The sequence below is a fragment of the Aythya marila genome (genome assembly GCF_965140915.1).
Source record: "Aythya marila genome assembly, chromosome: 14".
NCBI classification, from domain to species: domain Eukaryota; kingdom Metazoa; phylum Chordata; class Aves; order Anseriformes; family Anatidae; genus Aythya; species Aythya marila.
In genome coordinates, this window is record NC_139055.1 from 18,607,131 (window position 1) to 18,629,006 (window position 21,876).

General features: G+C 47.3%; 1 protein-coding gene across 1 annotated transcript; it reads left to right on the plus strand.

The window, feature by feature from the left end:
* The first annotated feature begins 4,453 nt into the window (after nt 1-4,453).
* NDFIP1 (Nedd4 family interacting protein 1) lies at nt 4,454-19,504 on the plus strand. The gene is made up of 8 exons (XM_082771507.1): nt 4,454-4,521; nt 11,603-11,690; nt 12,845-12,975; nt 13,943-14,030; nt 14,215-14,339; nt 16,226-16,292; nt 16,905-17,010; nt 19,352-19,504. Exons 1-7 carry the CDS (start codon nt 4,483-4,485, stop codon nt 17,006-17,008), a joined length of 642 nt encoding a protein of 213 aa, XP_082627633.1. The 5' UTR covers nt 4,454-4,482; the 3' UTR covers nt 17,009-17,010; nt 19,352-19,504.
* The last annotated feature ends 2,372 nt before the right edge of the window (nt 19,505-21,876 follow it).

The following is a 21,876-nucleotide window of genomic DNA, read 5'->3' on the forward strand; positions in this document are numbered from 1 at the left end:
AGCTGAGCTGAGGGATAGCGGGGACCTGGCTGATGTCTGAATGCTTCTCATCCTGTGTCTGCTGTTCTCCGGGCATCACCCCCACAAAAGGAGGGCAAATAGGGAGGTGCAGAGTGCACAGGAATCGACTGCAGGGAAGCCCATTTCCCAAAGCAACAAGCTGCAGGGCAGCATCCACATGCCCCTCTGCGGTGATTTGCAGGCTGCCAGGTTTGCTGTGCTCAGAACAGCCGTGGACAGCTCAGGCTCCCTGCCACCTACCTGCACAGCCTTCTGTTACTGCACTTTGCACCCCTCAGCTACAGAGAGCTGCTGTGTTTGAGGCTCAGCCTTGCCCTGCCATGCTGCCAACACTATCCCAGGGTCAGTGCTGGAGTTTGCAAAGGTGTCTGCTTTAAATTCGAGTGTGATGGGGCTCTGTGAATTGTGAAAGGTCTTGGCTCTCGTTTTGATCTCCTTTGCAAACGGCTTTGACAGGAGCAGTGCACAAAGACATGAGAGGCAGTTGGCAGCTCCCAGTAAAAGCAAAACATGTTTTGATGAGAGGAAAAAAAACTACAACAGCATGAGAGAGCCAGGCACGTGCATCTGCTGCCACAGCTGCCTTGTTCTGCCCACATCCCATGTATCTGCATACTTTCGGCAGCCTTATGTTACTGAGGAATCGCTCCAGGGCTGGGTTATACGTGTGACTGGCATGCAGGATATTTTTAGGTATGATTATTTATGCATGTTACTGTTCCTGCATTCACAGCTAGCTGTTCAAATGTTGAAGAACTTCCTGGTGTCTGAACAAGCTGATTTTCCTTCCTAGCAAAAGCAGCAGATGGAAGGAAGCAAGTACTTCTCCTCTGCAGAAGAAGTTGAAGTTTGACCAGCAGGTTCTAACAAGCACAGCATTTTCTGTTTCTCTGAGTTGAAGTGATTAGAGTCAACAGTGCGCGCAGACCAGAGCTGTTGCTTCCAGGAACTGCCTTTGAGCACTGGGAATTTTTTTTTCCTAAAAAAAAAAAAAAGCAACAATTAAAAATTTATCGCCATAAAGGGCCTCTCTCCAAGTCCCGTAATTAAAACATCTTTTAAATACCCACTATCTGTTACCGCTTCCTGCTCCCGCACGTCCCACCTACCTTCTCACCCCTGTTTATAAGGGAAGGAGAAAACAAGATTCCACGCTGCATGGACCCAGAGGGAGCTGCCCTTTTCAAGACTCAGTCACTGCCTGGCTTCTCCCAGCACATCCCAATCCCAGTGAGGGATTTTGTCAGCCTGGAGTGGAGCCAGCCCGCGAGCAGGCTGTGCAGGAGGGCGCACAGAGCGGTCGTTTCCCATCTTTGCAGATGAGGAGTAACAGAAGCCATCGGTTACTGGTGTTTTCTCCAGAAGATTGACAAAGTAACATGGCAACAAAGACCACTGGTGAAATCAGAGTGAAACCCTGAAGCCTGCCAGGGCTTGGTGAGGTGCTGTGCAGCCGGGTCTCCAAGGGCCCATCGTGGGGCTTCAGGCCGAGGGCCAAACGTGCTTCTAGAGCCCGACTGAGCTTGTTTGACAGGACAGCGTGAAGGTGGATGCATACTGAGGTTTCAGGTGAAAAAGCTGGGGTTTGTACCTGCTTGCACTGCGGTCATCCCTGATTCTATCTCTCTGAAGAGGCAGTAAAACCAGAAATACCCACCGAAGCCCTGACCTGCTATAGGTACAACAGCTAACATGGTTTTAAAGCAACTCGAGGTGAGAGCTAATGCTGTATTGTGTCAACAGAGCTTTGAACTAGCAAAAAGCTAAAAGAAGATACAAATACAAAATGGTACTGAGTAGAAAATATGAAGAAAATGAAGAGCACCGAGGTATCTCGAAGGGTCTCGAAGTGTGAATTGAATTTCCTACCAATAGATTGCTAGAAGTGTTGACAGCTATACTGAAGGCAGCAGTGTATGAGAGGCCCATCTCCTGCTTTTTGCCCTTCTGTCACATTTTCACAGCTGAAGAAATCTTTCACGCTGTTTCGGGGAGGAACATCTGTTAGACAGCAATTGTTAACCCTCCACAGACCTCTTCAGCCTAATTGGACAACTCTAGCTCAGGACGTCCTGTGGCGCATTTCAGCCTGCAGTGCGAGCAAGACACAACACGTTGGGTGCTCAGCCTCCAGCCTTCCCCTTCTGCATATGAAGACGCGTACCTCTGGGGGTGTACAGCTCAATTCATTATTTATAGCCGGTGATAAAAGTTTTTCCATGAAAACTGTAAGAGTACAGACAACCAGGGAACACTGCCAACAGCTCCTGGAATGAAGGGACACAACTGGACAGCAGCCAGGCTCACAGCACCGTGTCGCCGTTCGGTGGGCAGCACGGTGAGGTTTCTCTCAATCCCTGCAGTCTCTGGATGAGGCTTGTGATGCAGTTTCCATATTCCTCGAGGCCAGTGTTGTGAATGAGTGGATAATCCAGACTTGAAGTGAACAACACTTCGCTGGCACTTTTCTTAACCTGCCAGTTGCAGCCTGCTTGCAAATGGTTAAGCTATTAAAGTGGAGAGCTCCAGAAATATGACATGACCCATTAGCTCATGCGAACATTTGTTGTTGCTTTTTTCTTAATTGGGTCATTTATCACTAAAAGATCAGCAGAAAGAGCTGGTTTAAATGTCCTGCTTATTTCTTGCTTAAACATGTTTAGCTTTCAAAGTCCTTCCTTTGAGCATTATTATTTAGCTTTTGGGTTCAATATTTATTACAAAGTGGAGATTAAAAATGCCCCCTTCGTTGTTCAGCCATACGCCATGATTAAAGAACACTTGTAGAGCAGTAGGACTTCAGAAGACTCTCTAACATTTCTAATAATGTCTTTCAAATACTTTCACAGCATGTCCCATACAGAAGTCACTAAAAAGCAAAGACTTCAAGCTTCAGAATGTCTCTTGCGAGAAATGACACTGGAGGAAGATTCAAAAAACGCAGAGGCTTGAAGTGATTTGCCTAAAACCATGTGGGAAATGAAAGCAGAAGCAGTCATGCACTGTAACCACAGCATTATCTTTCTACACAGCTTCTCTACTGAAGAAAATTGAATAAATACACAGAAAGCAGCTGGAAGAAATTGCCATTAGCCCTCCTGCGTTAGTCCTGATCAGTCTAGATAGCCTAATTAGGTGGTGATATGCCTCCAGCTAATGACCGTGGCACCAACTATTTCACCATCACTTCGGGATACTGTCCAGCATCTTTTCTGAGGTTGTGCACAGGTTGTGTCTGATTTTAGTCTCCCAGATGTCCAAGTCAATCAGTGTACAGCTAATTACCAGTGGGGCTGTAGCTATACTTAGGGATATAATCCCACCTCGACGGCAAGTAAATCCGCGCATGTCATCAGGACAGCTGCTTACGGCAAAAGAGACTCAGTGCAAGCTGTGAATCCCGTGGAGGGGTGAAGCCAACAGTACGACAGTGCCTTCAGCTCTCGTCCCCAGTGTTTGTGTTGCAAGAAACCTGTGTTCTCTGTGTCCCCAGCATTTCTCAGGAGCCACTTTTGGAGGTTATTCCTGGCTAAAATCCATTATGATTGCTGCCTCTCCCTTAGTGCGAGGAGGGGGATGTTCATTCACATCGAAACTTTGGTGAGCTACCTGCTCCTGCAAGGACAGAACACAGAACAAAAGTCCAGCCTGGTCCTGGTACCGAATACTGAGCTGTAATGCGCTTCAGGACCGTGTCCTCAGGTTTAAATTCCTTCAACTCTCTGCATCGGCAGCTTGGAATCCCAGCAGGGCTGATTCAGCCCTCCTCATCCTCAAGCAGATAATATTTAAGCCTTATATTTAAGTCTTATCAGCCCTAGGGACTGATGTGGGCACTTCTGAACAAATCCACCTACAGATGAACCGCACAGACAACGAAGAGGGGTTATACAGGCTGGACAATCCCTCAGCCCGTGTAAAATTCAGTGCAGAAATTCCCGAATAAACAAACTTTGTGTGTGTTTTCCTGTGAGCGTTACTTCTGGAAGGAGACTTTGTGCCTGTGGCACCATCTGGGCCCTGAGGACCCCTCTGCACCCCCGGGGGGGCAGCCCAGCGGCTCGTGAGGGCAGGGCGCTGAGGGCAGGGGCACCGGGAGGCCGTCAGGGCCGGGACAGGCTCCCCGGGGCACCTTCGGGGCTCATTTTGGGCCGATTCCGCGTGTTTTCCCTCAGCATCTCGGGGGCTGCGAACAGCGCCGCCCCCGACCCCTGCGAGCCGCGGGCACCCCCCCAACACCCCCAGGCCCTTCCCGAGCCTTTCTCCTCCTCTCCCAGGGCCTCGCAGCCGCGGGCGGAGCGGGCAGGGCCGTGCCGGGGGGGCGGGAGCGGAGCCGCAGCCCCACAGCCCCGCAGCGCCCCGGCTGCCGCCGCCTCCGCCTCAGCAGCGCCCGTCGGGAGGCGGCCGGGCCCAGCCCCGCTCCCCCCCCCCCCCCCCCCAGCTCCCCGCCCGCCCAGCGCCATGGCGGCCGCCGAGCCCGGCAGCGGCCGCTACCAGCAGGTGAGGGGAGGCGAAGGGGGAGGCAAAGGGGGAGGCAAAGGGGCTCGGGGAGGCCGGTGGGGAGCGGAGGGGAGCCGCGGGTGGCGGTGTGGGGCCGGCCGCGCTCCCTGCACGGAGCCGCAGCGCCTGGCAGCCGGCCTTAATGCCACGGCGGGGAGCTGCGGGGAGCGCTGGGGGCTCTCCGGGCCCCAAATAGGGTTTAAAGAGCTCCCCGGGGTGGGTGCGGGGTTGGGGTGCCTTCCCCGGGAGCAGGAGGGGAGCGGGTGGGGGCCCCGCTGGGTGCCGCGCCCCGCAGCAGGAGCTGAGGCCTCGCTGCTTGAAGCAGGGGCTGAAAATGCTGCACCCCACAGCCCTGCCCCCTGTCCTGTGGGTGTTGGCAGGAGCTGGCGCCGTGTCGCGACTTGCTGCTGGTGTCGCGATAGCTGCCGGGGCCCTGAGAGCACCAGGTGCGACCCCCACTCAGGACAGGGCATTAATCGCATCCCCGTGTCCCTGGGTTTTACAGGGAGATACACACAAGTTAGGTGAAACTTGGGTGCCCCCGCCCCGCAGCGTGGCTGTCCTTACAGACACATCTTGTTGGTCTCGGCCACGTTAGATACAAACAACCAGGTCTCCTTGCAAATCGCCTCCCACAATTGGCGTGACCCTGACAAAGCTCTCCATAAACGCCTTTTGCAAAGGGACCCGGCCTCGTGTCCTGCCGTCCTGAGCCCGCGGCGATAGGTGACAGAAATGCTGGAGGACTCTGTTGCCTCCTTCTCCAGTGGCTCTCCGGACCTGCCCGATAAGAACTCTGCTGATTGCCTTAAAGAGGAATGTGAAAAGCTGTCCTTTCGCCAGCTCCTGCTCACACATCAGGCAGACACATAACAGACACTGTTATTACTGTAGAGCAGGGCTCTGCGTGGTACAGCAGAGATTAGAAAGGCAGGCTGTGCCCCTGAGGATTTGTGCTGCTAAAGACGAGCTCCTAGGAGAAGGCGGGTGTAATTGAGTGCGGAATGAGAAACCGATGCACAGATGTATTTATTTCTTGGACCTATTTAGAAGTTGCTTTTTTCCCCTTGCCCCGTTCCAGAACAGGGAATCCATATTGCTGGAAAGTGTGTTACTGGCTCCTTATGTGTGTCTTGCTCCAAAATTCCCTGCGTGCCGTGAAACCAGAGGTGTGGAGTTGGTATTTAGGTGGAGAGGAGGTGGGAGAATCTCTCCCAGCGCTGGATGTGTCAGTTTTTTCATACGTTGAAGTTTATTGTGTGTAAATGTCATTTGTGCCAATGAAGAGAGGCTTGTAACAGGCTAAATGCAGGATCCATCAGACGTAGGTATCGGGTAGATGTTCAGGATGAGCTCCTTTAATCCGTAAGTTACTGGGTGATGAGGCAGTGGAGGAGAACCAAACATTTGAAATCTGGAGAACTTGTATTTTGGGGAGAGATGCAGTGCATTGGTGGTTGGCACAGTTTGGCAGTTCCTCCAGGGCTGACCGTGCTGCGCTGTCGGCGTGTGGCAGAGCTGTGTGGCGTGGGCCCCGTGGGTGCCAGCTGCGTATCCACGTGTGTGCCTGGGAGCAGCTCTGGGGAGCTGTGGGCACTGCTCGAACGTGCACTGACCATACCAAGTATTTTCAGAATTCCCTGCATGTGTTTTCAAAAAAACAAAACAAAAGGCGATAGGATAATCTGAGGACAACAGAAATGAGTAATTGAGCTCCAACCCTGTGTTTCTCCCCCTGCCCTGCTCCTCGGCCCTGCAGACCCGTGCAGGCCGGTGGGCTGTGCATCCCCCAGCACCTCCTGCAGTGCAAACTCACCTGTGGCTGTTCGCTGTGCAGCGTTAAAGGGGTGCTTACAGCACGTGGTTCATTTTCCAAAGCCATTTTTCCAAAACCTCTAGCCCTGGTGCTTTACTCAGGCCTTAGGCAATCTAATAAGAAACAGCCCGTGCTTGTGCCTCTGAACGGTGTGGCATGGATGCAATGTGCTGAGGAAGAGCAGGACAAAGGTAAGACAAAACCCTGGGCTGGGTGCCCGCGGGTGTTGGCTCCTCCGGCAGTGCTGGGCTCTGCCCCCCCCCGGGGCTCTGCTCCCCAGGGCTGGGGCTGGGAGGTGCTGGGGAGGAAGGAAGGCGGTGGCACGGTGCTGCGGTCACTCCGGGCACTGCTGGCCTGAAGCCTTCTGAGCATATCCCCTTGGCGGTGAGCTCAGCAACAAAACTGTTTTGTTTTTAGGATTGAAAGGAGCCTCCTTTACAGGAGTAGTTCTGGAAGAAATACTTAGGCTTTTATTAGGTTTATGTGTTAAGTGCTTTTTCCTTGAGGCGTTTGGGACTGTATGTGATGTATATGAGTAATGCAAACCCACCTAGGCCGTGGTGGGTGTGTTAAATAAGAAAGACACATTCCTTTTTTACACGGTTCTTTTTTCCGGTTCCACTCGTTGAAGGCTAAAACGGGTTGTGAATCATTTTGTAATGTGAGGTGGCTATGGAAAACATAAGGAACAAAGATTTTTCCATTTGTTTGGTTTTCTTTCAGCGAAACTGTAGAAGAAATGTATTGCTGAGGGTACGTGAGTGCACGCTAAGTCCACGGAGGGCCTCAGTGCTTGCTGACTGCCTGGGGAGACTGACGTGAAGTGGGAAGGGAGGTGGCGGGTGGCACCCTGTGCTTACCTCAAGCTTGTATTAATTGTTAGTTGGAGAAGGGGCACGGATCAAAGCTAAAAGCTGAGAACGTGCCGTGTCTCTGAATGCCAGCAGTTGGCATGAATGCCGTCAGTGCCCATCGCTTCCTTGGTGAGGTGTTTGTCCTTTGCCAAAGATGCGCTTCCCAAAGGTACTCGCAAGTAGCTGGTAAGAACGGTAAGGAAATTTCCAGGGGTGGTGGTGCTGGTTTCTTCTGTGCGTGCAGATGGGCAGAACTGGAGCTGCCCCTTGGCACAGAGGCAGCGGAGGCTCACCAAAAAGTGAGGTGAAAAGGTGATTGCAGAACTGACATACAATCGCTGCCAAAAGCTCAAATGGCTTGGGAAACATTAGCAGTACCACCACACAGCTTGTCTAACAGCAGAAGGTAGCCTTGCAGGCAAACTTCCGAGTTTTAAATGTTATTTCAGGCGTCAGGGTTGTGTTGGGCTCTCAGCTGGGCCGCTTTGGTGACTATTCCCTCGTCCCTGCAATTCCTTGGGGCTCGGCAGCCCCGTCTGGGAGGCAGATGCAGGAGCAGTCCCGCGGGCCTCCAGGTTGCCCAGTGACTCCCAGCAGACGTGCTGCCTCCTGCACGGGGGTGGCTGCGCCTTCTGGAAGTGGCCGTGCTGACAGCAAGTTCCAAAAGTACCTCTGTGTGTGAATGCTCAGCGTTTGGCCCTGGCTGTAAGGAGAAAACAGCGTTATTAAAATACATGTTTTGATTCTGCCTCTTCTTGTGAAATACCCAAATTCGATAGATGGAACAGGAGGATTTTTGAAATTGAAGGTGCTTAATATTCTTTATACGATGATAAATTTTTAAAACTACTTTGAAGTGCATGAAACATGCAGCATTCATTCTTCCTGTGATGTATGCGTGTCCTGAAAAACGTACGCGTGATCCTAAATATTACAGCGAGGCCTTCTGCTTCGTTAAGTGTGTGAAATTTAATTACTGCTCTCAGAGGTGGAAACCTCCTTCTTCTGTACAAAACCTCGGACATGGGAGGAGGAGGAGGAGGAGGAGGAGGAGGAGGAGGAGGAGGAGGAGGAAGGCCCTTCCTGCCTGCCTGCTCCCCCAGGGGTTGGCGAGGAGCAGCCGGGCGGCTGGGTGCTGTCAGGGCGATGCAGTTAAATGAACTGAAAGCTTTGGGGAGAAAACAGTTATTTGCTCATCAAGGAGAAGGCTGCTGAGGGCTGGTGCACGTGGGCTGCCTTGTCTGATACTGCTCATTATCCCCGCTGATTAGGAAGTTAGAGGAGCCTGAAACAGCGCTGGGCAAAGTCGGGGTTTCAGATCAGTGCAAGGTAAGGCAATGGGAAGAACTGTTCCCTCTTTTGGACGGGGCAGAAAGTTTCTTTGTCTCCAGAAGGCCAGGAATGCAAAAGGAGAAGGGTGCGGGGTGTTGGGAGGGACAGGGGCCGTGCTGGGAGCAGGCTGGGCACTTGCTAGCTTGGTGATGACATCTTTTTTGCATTACCATTCTGCCTATGGGTTTGCAGAGGTTATGATTCCGTTGTTCTGAGAAAAAATCAATCCTGCCACCTTTTTAAAAACTATCGATCCTCTCTCTGTTAGTAACCTACAGAGCTGCCTGGGAAGCCTCACAGAAACCATAGTAACAACGGGACGAGGGCTGGTCGGGGCCGTCTGCGTTCGAGGAGCCCTCCGTGGGGTTTCTGAGCAGCTCTGCCTCGTGTGCCAGCACATGAAACGAGCTGAAATGCAGAAAATGTTGGCGGTGTGCTGCCGGGCAGGTCCCTTACTGGCGAGGCACTGCTAGGACAGGGCTGGCAGGGATCCTGAGTTCCTGCGAAGAGCTGCGTGTAGCCTGGGGACTCGGGGTGAGGGGAAGCTGAAAACAACCCTGCAAAGCTGTGCCAGCAGCCCGTGGGCTAAGTTCAGAGTATTTCGAAGAAGGAACAAATGTATTTATTGGAAAGGCCTTAAAAATTGGGTGGAAATATTTGGAAATGTTGTATGAGATTTGGACGTGGGTGCGGTGGGCACGGCTGCGGGAGGTGACGCGGAGAGGCAGCGGCTGCTCACAGCCAGCCTCTGGTGGCTGCTGCCTGCTGGAAAATGCACGGCCCTGGGCCCTGCCCTGGTCTGCCAGGCAACTTTCTGTCATTTCAGTAATCAGGTGAAAAAACAATCTCAGCAAATGTCTTGTTCTGATAACTGGACACAATGCTATAAATACTGCCCATTTTTGGTGCAGAAAATGCAGGAGTTGTGCTTTAAAAGAGAAAATCAGCTGGTGAATCAAAGAGAGAATACCTGCCAGCCTCAGCCTGCCTTAACCAGATCCCCCGAGCTCCGAAGCCTTTTGGCAGCAGCCCGCAGGGGTCTCGGCCGCGCACCCAGCCGGGGGCTCCAGCGGTGCCTGCGCCAGGTTCGTGCCCCGCCGGGCTGGGGAACGCAGGGCGAGCGCTGCCGGAGCGGTGCTGGGCATGTGAGAGAGCTGATGAATCATCCTTCCTGTCACATGAAGCCGTGCTGCGTTGCTAATAAGCACTTAGTTGAATTTTAGATGCCTGGAATCATGAAAAAGGCTGGCAGGCAGTTGTGTGCCTTGTCCATTAAAAGGAGGATCTGCTTTCTCTAACCGCCTACCTTGCAGAGCCTGGGGCTCAGTTCTAAAAAGTAGCTGCGTTTGTTGTGTTGTTCCGTGAATTGGTGTGGTTTGGAGCGAGCAGGAGGCTCGTCTTGCTGTCTTCTGCATGATGCAATTGCAAGGAGAATACAGTAAGGACCCTAAACGTAAGAATTAATGCTGTACCAGGTGCCCGTGTCCTCTCCTGTTTCACTTCCTGCAGTGCTCACACATCTAGCTCTTCCCTTCCCCGTCCCTGGGGTTGTACCTTAGGTCGGGTGTTTTCTTCCTCTCCTACTCGTGAGCCTCAGGCTGTGATTCCCTCCAGGAGGGCAGGGAGCACGGGGCGTCCTGCGGGCAGTGCCCGTAGTGTGCCAGAGCCTCCCTCCGTTAATGGGCTGCCTCTGGGATAGGCGGCAGGAAAACGTGCTCAGAAGTATTGAATTTTCATGGACAGAGCGAGAATGAGCATGGCAGAGCATTTCCTGAGAATTCCTAGGCTGAGGGAGGATGAATCCCCTGCTTGGACCTCTCGGCCTCCGGCGGGGCTGTTCCTTTGCTTGCCCTTTTCCCCTCTTGGCCGGTCCCTGGCTCTGCGGGCAGCACTGCCCGTGCCATCACTGGCTAACCCAAGTCATTTAAACATTACCAGGTTCCACTCCCTCAGCAGCAGGTGTGTTTGAAGCCTTCCTGCCCTCCTTGGCGCAGGGAGCAGCGACCCACAGAGACGTGGGGCAGGGGCAGCCTCCTGGGGGAGGCGAGGGGTGAGCGGGGCCCCAAAACTGAAAAAGCTTTGGCTTTGACTTCGGCTGCGGACGTGGATGTAGTGTGATCCTTTGATCTCAGGTATCAAAAGGAAAAAAAAAAAAAACCACGATGCTGTGCAGTGATGTATAAAACAAGACCTTCATTTACAAGTCTGAGCTGATTTTCTCCCCCTGATACGCCGTACCAGCAAAATAAGAGCCTCCAGCCCTCCCGAGCTCTGAAGGCTTGGGAAGGACTTCAGTGCCAGCTTAGGAAGAAGCCAAAAGCGTCTCTCCAAAGAAAAGAAAGCAAACGTCCCAGATGGCTGCAAGTGCATTAGCATGCAGGAGGAGGAGTGGAGGGAGATGTTAGGGCAGAAGCCTGTAAGCTCTGTTCTGGTGCCTTCTGCTTTGAGCCCATCTGGGTTGCTGTTGGCAGTGTCTGCGATCCCAGCCCCAGCCCTGCACCTTCTCCACGTGAGCGACGCTGCACGGCTGGTGAGCTGCACAGCTATTTATACACAGCCTGTGGGAAGCACGCTGCACAAAATAAACCATCTTCACTCACACGGTGTGAAAGGCTGAGGGGAAATGGCAAGAATCAGCCTTCCACGTGCCATTACATAGCCACTAAAAAGGCCAAAAACCTTCCCCAGCAAAGCCCCGGGCAGCACTGGAGACTGCTGTTGGGTGTCTCCTGCTGTGTCCTCAACCCGAACAGATGTGATTGCAGCTCCTGAGCTGGGTGAGCTGGGGAATCTTGGGGAATGCCAGGGAAATGGAAAGGTACTAGAAAAGTGTGTGCTGTGCTGTCCAGCAGCAAAGCCCAGGTGTGCGAGGACATGACTTGAAAGCACATTAATGCTGAGAGGCCACGCTGCTCATCTCGAGCGGGAGTGCTTTGGAGGGAAGCCAGCAGCTCTCGAATGCCCCGTGCCATAGAGCAGGCTTGTTCCAGAAGAGGCTGCTTCTGCCATTAAAACTAGAGGGATGCTTCCACACACCGGGGGGCACGCAGTTAACTTCTCTTGTGTGTGGTCTCTTCAGCTGCAGAATGAAGAGGAGCCAGGCGAGACTGCACCGGTGGTAAATGATGCCCCTCCGCCTTACAGCAGCATTTCTGCGGAGAGCACAGGTAAACGTGCAAAAGGAAACAGCTGGCTTTGCTCTGGTGTTCTTTCCTACCTCCTTCATCGTTCTCCTTATTTGCCAGGCGGCATTGCAGCATCCTCATGGAGGAGGCAGCAAGGGATCAGAATCGATCCAGAGGCACTGTTGTTACTTGTGGTTTAGGAGATGCATTTTGGCTGCGGTCATCTGAAGTCTTCCATCAAGTGGAGGAGTTCAAGTTACATTCCGCAGCGTTCTTAGCAGATTGAAGACAGTGAAAAAGCAAAGTGCTGTGAGCATTTGTGGTTCTCCTCTCATTTGGCATTTGAATGATACTGTGCTCCTTCCGAAAATGACTTGCTGCTTAAAAGGGATTAAAGAATTCATGATTTCTGCAATTTTCAATAACTAAGGGCTTGGTCATGAGGGTTATACTTCTGATTCATCGTGCTGTCACATAACTCACTACTAGCTTGGAACAAAACAGCTTTTTTGTGTGCCTGTTGTGTGTCAGAGTGTTTTGGCGTAGGTAAACCTCACCGTTTTTTCTCACAGTCAACTTTTAAAGATTTGTGAATCAAAGGCAGCATACCGTCAGTCTCTCAGACAGCCAGCTGGCTTGGGACAGAAGCTGGAATATTGTGCTTCTCCAGCGAGCTGAGCATCCTGCCTCAGCACACAGCTGTAACTGGCCCCTTTAGTGCCCATTCCTCAGGGTTTCTGAGGCTGTGGGTCAGAAGTGCTCTTTGATTTTTTCCAATCCCTTCCCCCCCCCCCATCAGAAAACAATTTGGAATCCTTTTCTGCAAAAACTGGTCACCAGTGGCCTGAGGCTTGGAGTGATTCTTCTTTGACTAACTCCAACCATTTGGGATTCAAAAATGTGACTACTTTTGTGTTATTGAAGGAAAGGCACAGCATGTGTTATTGTTTTAAAAATAAGTAGAGCCAGGCATGCTAAATAGTGCTCTGCTATTACTTGGTATTAGATAGAGTGTTCTCTTGGTTTTTGCTTCTTGTTCTGGGATAGCAAGAGGCTAGGGTGATGGGTAGGAGACAGGAGGCCTTACCAGCATCGGGCACTGGGGTCTTTTGAAGTCTTCTGAAATATTTCTCCTTCCCAGCATGGTGTTATTAAGGAGCAGACAAGTTACCTTCTGTATAACTTTCTCATTGCAGCTTATTTTGACTACAAGGATGAGTCAGGATTTCCTAAGCCTCCATCTTACAACGTGGCCACAACACTGCCTAGTTATGATGAGGCAGAGAGAACCAAGGCTGAAGCCACAATTCCCTTGGTTCCTGGAAGAGTGAGTACACTTGGCTGGCTGTATGTCCCTCACACTGCTTGTGCAGAATTTCTGGTTTAAGTCCTGCTTATCGAGTGTCCTGACTTTTCTTACTTAGCTTTTTAGGGCAGTGATATTATACGCTCCCAAGAGTTCTGAGGGGTGAGTGTTTATTGTTGGTGGTGCTTTTTTTTAAAAAAAAATTCCTCTAGGCAGCAATGATGATGTAAGACATCTCAGTAATGCCACTATTTGCTATCCAGATTAGTTTGGCAGGCTGACAGAGGCAGTATACCATAGCTTTGTGCACTGTCAATGTTTTGTTTTTTTTTTTTTTTTTTCTTTGTTTTGTTTTAAGATTTAGGATTAAATTTTCAGCAGTCTAATGTACCTACTCTTGATACTCCTGCTGCTTACTTAGTTGACTTTCCCAGGAGTCAGTCTAGTTGATAAAAAGATGATAAAACCATTCCCTCTATTGCAGTATTTTATTTTTTTTTTTTTAGTTTTTAAACATCTTTTTTTTCAACACTGCATCTTGTTCAGTCTGTTCCCCCATTCCCCCACCCCTGATAGCATTAAATTTCCACTACTCCTTCTTTATAGAAGCCAAATTCCTGGTTGAGGTGAAAAGTTTAATTTTTCTGTTTGAGCAGGGGCATTCTTTATAGTGAGAATAACAACACTCACAGTCTCCACTGTCTTCCAATAAATAAATAAATAAAAAAAATGCCAATGACTTAATATATGATGCCTGCATCCTATCCTTGGGATTTTTTCCTGCTTGCATTTGTAGCCTTTTGATGTTTAGTCATATATTTCCCTGAGGGGACTTTCCTTAAACATCAACTAAGCATTTTGTATCCTTCCAACGTGCATTGCTTTTGGAGGGCTGTGCAGTTTGCTATCTGGAAGAAACAGGTGAGGGGTTGCTGTAGGGATTGAACTGACTGAAACCCACCCGTTCTTTTCTCCTTTTGATTTGCAGGAGGATGACTTTGTGACACGGGATGACTTTGACGACACTGACCAGCTGAGGATAGGGAATGATGGCATTTTCATGCTAACTTTCTTCAGTAAGTACATGGTGAAACTTTATTTTTTTCCCAGACTGTTTCAGAACCCAAAATAGTTATTTTCACACTTAGGTTTATGTAGCACTGCGAAAAACCTGTGTGTGCCAATTTTAAGGGTTTGATTTTTTTTTTTCCTTGGTATATAAAGAGGGCTTGATCATCTGCTTTTCTCTTGCTTTCTCAGTGGCATTCCTCTTCAACTGGATTGGATTTTTCCTGTCTTTCTGTCTGACTACTTCAGCTGCAGGAAGATACGGGGCCATTTCTGGGTTTGGTCTATCTCTTATCAAGTGGATCCTTATTGTCAGGGTAAGTTGCGTAGTGCAGAAACATGTACTGGTACTCTTTTTTTTTTTTCTCTCCACTTTTCTCCCCCCAACTCATTTTTGTCACTTATACTGAATTTATTTGTAGTAAATTTAGCTTTTTATGCTGAAATGGATTTTGATCCCCTCACTTGACGAGGACAGAGCTTTTTTGTCATTCTGTCCTATTTATGTAGTTATGTGCTGGGACTGTTGTTTTAATAAAGGAGAATAAAGATTGCACACCCAGGGGTGTCTCTCTCTGGCAGAGCCACTGTATTGGATCAAAATGTGGTTGTGTGTTGAGCAGTAACAATGATCTGATCTTCATAAAACATTTATCCAGGTGAAGCCAGCCCTACAGTCAGCATAGCGATGTTCCTCTCCAGGATGAAGTTCTTTAGGTGCTGCTTTGAAAAATCGATATTCTCTAAAATATGGGTTTGGTGTGAGCATGACCAGTGAGAAGAGGGAAACAGGGACTTGAGAACTAGGCAGTGTGAGGTTTGTTTTGTTTTTTTTGCTGAAGGAAGAGGCAGTGACCACGTAGTCACATGGGTGAGAGAAGCTCGCTGGTGCCCTCTGGTGAGTTGTGCATGCGACACAAGCAGCAGGTGATCAGAAATGTGCTTTTCTATTTTAATTTATTTTCCATAGTAACAGCGTGCATATCTAGGTTGCTAAAAGATCTTCTCTGCTCCCCTCCACTGGATCACACAGATAAAGGCAGGATGTGACTGATCAGCGCTGGTTTGTATTTTAGGAGTCCAGATCCAAAGAAAGGGTCCTGCTGGGCATAGACCTCTGCCTACAGAAGCAAGAAAGGCTGGTGTAGTATTTTTAAAACTTAGAGGCGGGGAGAAAGCGAAACATTTCTAGGGGAAAGAAAGACAAAAATGATATATACATGTACTGATGCTGTAAGAAATGAGAGAATATAGTCAAAATACTCTTTTGGAGGGGTTGTGAGAAAAAATAAGAAAAGAATTATTCAGAGCCATGGAAAGATGGTGGCTGTGAAAATGGCATGTGGATATCCCCGGCTGTCCCCAGCTGACATTTTTAATTTCAAGCAAAAAAAACTCAGCTGTGCCTGAGTAGAAATAGACAGCATTAGTGTTAGCATGGTCACTTCATACCTAGTATTTTTAGGCTAGGACTTGGATTTGTAAATACAATATATCTTCATTTTTTTTTTCTGTAGAAACTTAAGATTTTGGGGGACATCCTTGTAACAGTGCTGTTAAAAACTATTTGCTGGATTAAGAGGTATGACAGAGACCAGTGACTTTAACTGCAGATTTGATTTAAATTTTGGTATCAAGCTTGCCATTTGTTAGATTTTTAAATTAGAATAGAAAGAAAGCAAAATCATTGCATTTACCATTGACGTAGTGAACTTAAGTGCTCTACTAGTGTTGGTGCCTTTCATTCAACAGGCAGCAATTCTCCCAATAGAAATTACTGTCAAAGGGTTCCACAGGTATGGGATTTCCTTTTGACTGTGCTTTTGTTAGCTATGCTGTCCAACCTAACAGTGTAATTACATGATGCACTGCTGCAAACCTGGTCTCTCCCCTTTCAGAAACTACGAACATGGCTTATCAGCATCAAAGACGTGGGAGTGAATAGGAATATTTACTCACTCGTGTATTTCTGCTCCACTGATTGGAAGAGTTTATGGCTGAGTATTGGATCTGTTCCATTCCCCTTGGTTACAGTTGGTCAGAAGTGTAGAAAAAAGTTTGTGGAGGTAGTTCATTCCCTCCAGTCTGTGTAGTTAATAAGATGCAGGGTTCTATAAACTCTCTTGTGTGCAGAGGGCTTGAGAATAGATTTGGGTTCAGACACTAGCATGTGCTTTAACTTGTAATTTATTTTTTTTTTCAGTTCTCCACCTATTTTCCCGGTTACTTTGATGGTCAGTATTGGCTCTGGTGGGTGTTCCTTGTACTAGGTAAGTGTTTTGTTCTGGGGGAAAGAGGAAATATTTGCTTAGAACTCTGTAAAGTGTAGTAGGGGCTTTTGTAAGCACAGCTTTACTGGCAGCTGAAATATGTACGTGTAGATATAAAACTGGAATGTAAGCCTCAAACTCTTCCTGAGTGCTTTTTGTGTTTTGAAGATACACATAAGCCACAGCCTTCTGTCGTCATTCTTGGTATCAGTGTCACTTTTATCATCCAGAAGGGAAAAAGAAAAGAACAATACTTGTCTTCAGAGTTACTGATGTTGTCTGTTCTTGTATTTTAAATGGAAGAGTCAGTTGTGGTCTTGTGGACTGTCTTTTTTATTTTATTTTTTTAATTTTCCCCCTCCCTTGGAAGTGACTAGGTCTCATTTGGAGTCGATAGTTTTGTGAATGGCTAAGGAAAGTTTGTTTTTGAGATCGGATGAAATTGAAAGATCAGGTGTCATTGATACAAGAAAAGTTCCTGTATTTAATCAGCAATTACGCATCCCAGGAGCTTAGGTCCCTGTGTGCTAGTAACAGTGAGTTGAACTGTTCCTTCTCTAATTGCAGAAGCAAAATCTGCCCTAACCAGACAAATGTGTTTCTCTCATCTAGGTTTTCTGCTGTTTCTCAGAGGATTTATTAATTATGCAAAGGTTAGAAAGATGCCAGATACTTTTTCCACTCTCCCCAGAACCAGAGTCCTCTTTATTTACTAGAGGTAAGCTTTCTGCTTTCGTGAATTTGTTCTGTTTTGTTTTAAGTTTTATTTAGTAACGAGGCTTTTATTTACGACAATATTTTTTGAACACAAGGCAGCAGCAAACAATTGTTTCTTGGTGTCACATACACAGCTCCTGTTTCTACAGATGGGCAGAGTCCAGACTGACTTGGTGGGGAGCAGAGGAATACTTGGCATTTCTACCTGAGTTTTCCCTTTGAAGAATTTTAAATTCATTAGATTCCATGACTTGAGTTGTACAAACAGAATCTCTGCCCCTTGGTGTTGCACTGTGTTTGACAGGTGTGTCTTTCAGCATAAATAATATGCCTGAAACATGTGGTATGTCCTAAACATGAATAGAGGTCACAAAATCTGTTTGGAAGGCTGTGCCAGTGTATCTGGCTTATGTCCCAGAAAGAACAATTTGTCTGAATTTAGTGTGCTCTTTGAATTTTTTGCCAAGTTCCTGAAGAAACTCAGCTCTTGCACACGATTTCTCATTGCAGACCTCTCCTGCATACTTGAACATACTGTTTTACCTGAACGTTTTGAAAAAGCCTTAATGCCAAGAAGTTTTTTTCTTTAAGGCTGATCCTTAACATTGCTACCTTCCTAATGGGACTTTAAAGGAGGAGAATTAAGTAGTTGAATCCTTCTAGCACAATTTCCTGCTTACAGCAGATAATGGCCTTGCATTAACTGTCCCTCCCCGAGGGGAAGGAAATCCTGTAATAGTTTGCTTCCCAGATGGCGAGTGCAACATGATGCTCCCTTTAGAAAATTCATAATAACACTAGATTTCCCCAAGACAGGGCTCAAGCAGTTGCAGCTGGGACAGTGGTATAAAGAAACCAAACAAACCCCGGCTTTAAATTGAGGTCATTAAATTGTTCAGAATTTAAAACCAAAGCTTAATTTTCCAAATGCATTTTCCTTTTATTAGAAACTGTGAGTTGCTTAAGATTCTGCTTCATTTCTGTTTTGCAGTGGGAACATGCTACACAAAATGAGAATTGTGCAGTGTTTTCCAGCTCAGGTTGTCCAGTGGTGATAGCATGTAAAAGTAGTTCTTCAGTCAGTTTATTGAAGTGTTTCTATTCCATTTAATGCCGTTACTGGTTTATGGTGGACTTTTCTGTTGACCTCCTCCAGGATTTGTAATATCCTCTGAAATTCCTGCTGAGTCACCAGGAGGATTACTTCCCTCAGGTGTATAGTCATGTAGTGAGAGCGTTCAAGCATCAACTGTGTCATCTGTAGTTTGTTTTCACTAAACTTTTTTTTTTTAATTTTGCTTCTTTACTGAAACTTAGTTTTTCATTTATTATTGGAACTGTGTGGTTTCTTGTTGCACAGGCCTTTCCTGTATTGGTATTTGAAATTGTAATTTTAGAGACCTTGCTTAACTCCTTGCTTGTAAGGATGGAGGTGTAGTATTATTTTTTAAATCTTTATTTTTTTAATTTTTGTACACTTGCGAGCTTTCAAAAAGCACTCTTTTAGATGCCTTGATATAAATGTCCAGAATCACTTCTAAAATCTACAACTTTGACATTTTCATTGGAAATAAATCTTTAATCCTGAATTCTGAGAAGGGAAACCACAAAAGACTTGGATTTTCACTATATATATATATATATTTAAGATTTCTTCTGCAGGACATAATGAAAGGGCACAGTGAATGATCATTATTGTTCTAGAGGGGCTAATTTTTAGCATATAAGAAGGGAAAGAGGAGAGGAATAATTTGTGCAAATAAAAAAAAAATAACTGGTGAAAATGAATCTTATTGAAAGTTTGTTGTTTACTGTTTGATGTGTGTACGAGTAACAGACATCATTCCTGACAGCATCCCAGCAGAATCCCCCAGCTGTGTGCTGAGTGCAGGTGTTTTATGTTGGATCTCAGGTTTGGATGGTTCTTCCCAGCATGACTGGAACAGGCAATTTGTGAGAGCTGGTGCCTCTCATACTGAGACGTTTGATATAAAGATACAGAAGTCATAATCGTGTGTGTGGATGAAGCAAATAAGACAGAGTTCAATTTTGTTCTCCTAGTGCAAATGCAGTGTAACTTCATAAATGGATGTGTTTTTATGCCTGAGTTTCTAAGAGTGTTGCCTGTTTCGGTGTCTGTTTTTAACTCTTCAGGAATTTTAACTCTTTAGAAGTGGAACATACGCACAGAAACACCGCACATTTCATTAGAGTAATGTCATTGTGTACTGACATACTTCATAAGCCTTTAGACATCCTGCACTCTTTGTGAACTACATCCTTCTGTTATCCAAAATAGCAATCTAACTATAGTTTCAATATTCAATATCCTTCTCCGACAGATGTTTTCTGGCAAATGTCTTCCTGCGTTAGCGAATTCTCCCTCAAGAAGTAATAGGACACCTGCAGGAAGTGAATCAAGACTCTGAAACAGAAGAGAAAATAATCACCTGCTTTAAAATAAATAAATAAAAGTACTGTTGAAAAAAGGAGAAGCATTTCTTTCTATTTGTTTCTAGATGTAAAATTTTAATAATTAATGCAGAATTCTGTAATCATTAAATCATTAGTGGCTAATGTTTGCAAAAGCTCTTGCAATCGAGTCTGTGACGTGCTAATAAAGCCTGATGTAGTATCTGTAGTAATTTGGGTAGCATGAGCTATGCCCCGCAGCCAGCAGGGGACAGGCTTGCTTTATTTCCTTCCGCATCCTGGGAGCAGGTTTGGACTCTGGTCGTTAGTGTACGGCGTGCATAATGCTGGCTGCCCCGAAGGGATGAGCTCAAAAGTGTAAGTGAAGGCATTGCTATGGTTACATACCTTGCTGCTGCTTAGTTCTCCACCACCTGTGCTATCTGCGTCTGAAAGGAAAAATTGGTCTGTACATCTGTACGGTACGGATCCTCAAGGTGGAATTGGGAGAGAGTAGTATTTTGAAGGTGGCACAGGTATTAATTTTTTAATAGTCTATATTCTCAATGTTGTAGTATACTTTTCTTTCGTACTACCTACTTTTTGGACTATATAGAGATTTTCACAGTACACCTTGGTAGTGTAAAGATAAAAGGTCACATTGCAACTTTGTATAAAAATTATCTTGCAAAACAAAGGGCCTTTTTTTTTCTTTGGCTTGGGACTTTTGAGACAATTCCTAACATACCTGTAATTCTTGCTTTTATAATTTGTGTTAGCAGAGACGATGATGCATTATAAATGTAGATTTAATGTCCACTTTTGTGCTTTCTGCCAAGTGGTAATTCACTTTGGAGTTTTACTATGTTAAAACTGTAAATATAGCAGAACATTAATAAATGTCACTTACGTAGCAATTTTTGCTGTAGATCAGTGTTTAATTGAGTTTCTATGCTTTATTGCACCTGGTTAATGATTACAAATGCAGATTTTCTGCAGGAATTTCATCACTTCTGCACAGAAGGTGTGACACAGTCGGACTGCTTTCTCCTCCTCAAGGTATCCTCCTTCCTTTCTGTAGCCAGGTCTTCAAATCCTGAGAACAGTTTTCAGTTTCGCCCTGTTTCCCTGGCAGTTGAGGAAACAGCAATTCCATAAATTTTTGGGGGCGTGTTGGGTTTTTCTCAGTCTCGCATACATAAGCTATCTGCTTCGTGAAATGGTTTATTCATAGTTTTGATTCACGGCCGAACTTCACAAATGCACAGTCTCGATAAACAAGCGGTCGGGCGGACAGAGACAGATGGGGGTTACACGGTGACTTCCTTTTTAAACAAGAATAAGCGTACACAGAATTATTAAGTTTATCCTGCGAGGCAAAATCTGGAGCATTAGGGAACTCTGAATCATATTTGCCCAAACTTGGTAGATCGGCCTTGTGTTTACTCTCTTGGCATTTGGGCCTTATTTGGTCTTGTATATTCAGAGAACCAGAATATTTGGCATGCCTGTTCCTCCCCGTTTGGTGGCCTGGAGCTGCAGACACCTAGAGCTCAGCTGGCCTGCAGGCAGCGGCTCTGGCCATCCTCAAGGAGCACGGGCAGGGAGGGATGCCCTGCCGAAAGGGGGTGGGTGACGGGGTTTGAAGAAACCCACGCTTGTATTTAGCACGGGTTAACACCGACTCCAAGCTCAAATAATTACTTTGGGTCTCTGACAGCTCAGCCACTTTACACCGCAGAAGTGGTGGGGCCGTGGTGATCTCTGGTGACCGAATACCTTTGGCCTGCCTCCTGTCAGCCAGCTTGTTTTCTCTTTCCAGCATCGTAAACCTCTGAGCAGGTTCAGACAGGATCCGGATTCCATCTCCCAGAAACGGATTTTGCCTTTTCCCTGTGAAACCAGCAAATATTTTCCTCCCCGGGGCGGGGGGGGGGGGAGGCAGCAGGGCTGGCTCAGTGCTCGGGATGGGGGATGCTTACAGCTGAGCTTTCACTAGCAAAGAGCTGGTACTATTCCTATAATGGTCACCTCTGCACCACGACTTCTCCCTCGTTTGTGTAGGTATGGTTCGTTTTACTAATCAATGAAAGCTCCTGGAACTTTTCTAATATTGCTACTTAGAAAGGGTTTGGTTTATAAGTAATGATTCATTAGCGGATGTTAGAGCATCTTAGAGCGATGTCTGGGGCCTTGGTGCTGTCTGCAGGAAGTGGAACTTAGCTGGGCTGTGTGTTTTAGGGCATTTTGTGACTTTTGTCCTGCTCCTTAAACCCTTCTGATGGCACCTGCCCCTTCCAGCTGCTGCTGGGGTCTGCCCTGCAGCCTGCACAGCCCCGGTACCTGACGCCTGCTCGGAGCCGTTCCCTTGTGTCCTCCAGGAGTGATCCTGGGGCAGTTTTGGGGCAGTTTGGGAAGGCAGAAACGAGCAGAGCCTCCCTGCAGGAGGGCCTGG

Bases quoted from the DNA above. Each gene is read 5' to 3' on its own strand.
- NDFIP1 (XM_082771507.1), top strand. From the start codon at position 4,483: ATGGCGGCCGCCGAGCCCGGCAGCGGCCGCTACCAGCAG. The intron at 11,691-12,844 runs GTAAACGTGCAA...TTCTCATTGCAG, and splicing joins CATTTCTGCGGAGAGCACAG to CTTATTTTGACTACAAGGAT. The intron at 12,976-13,942 runs GTGAGTACACTT...TTTGATTTGCAG, and splicing joins TTCCCTTGGTTCCTGGAAGA to GAGGATGACTTTGTGACACG.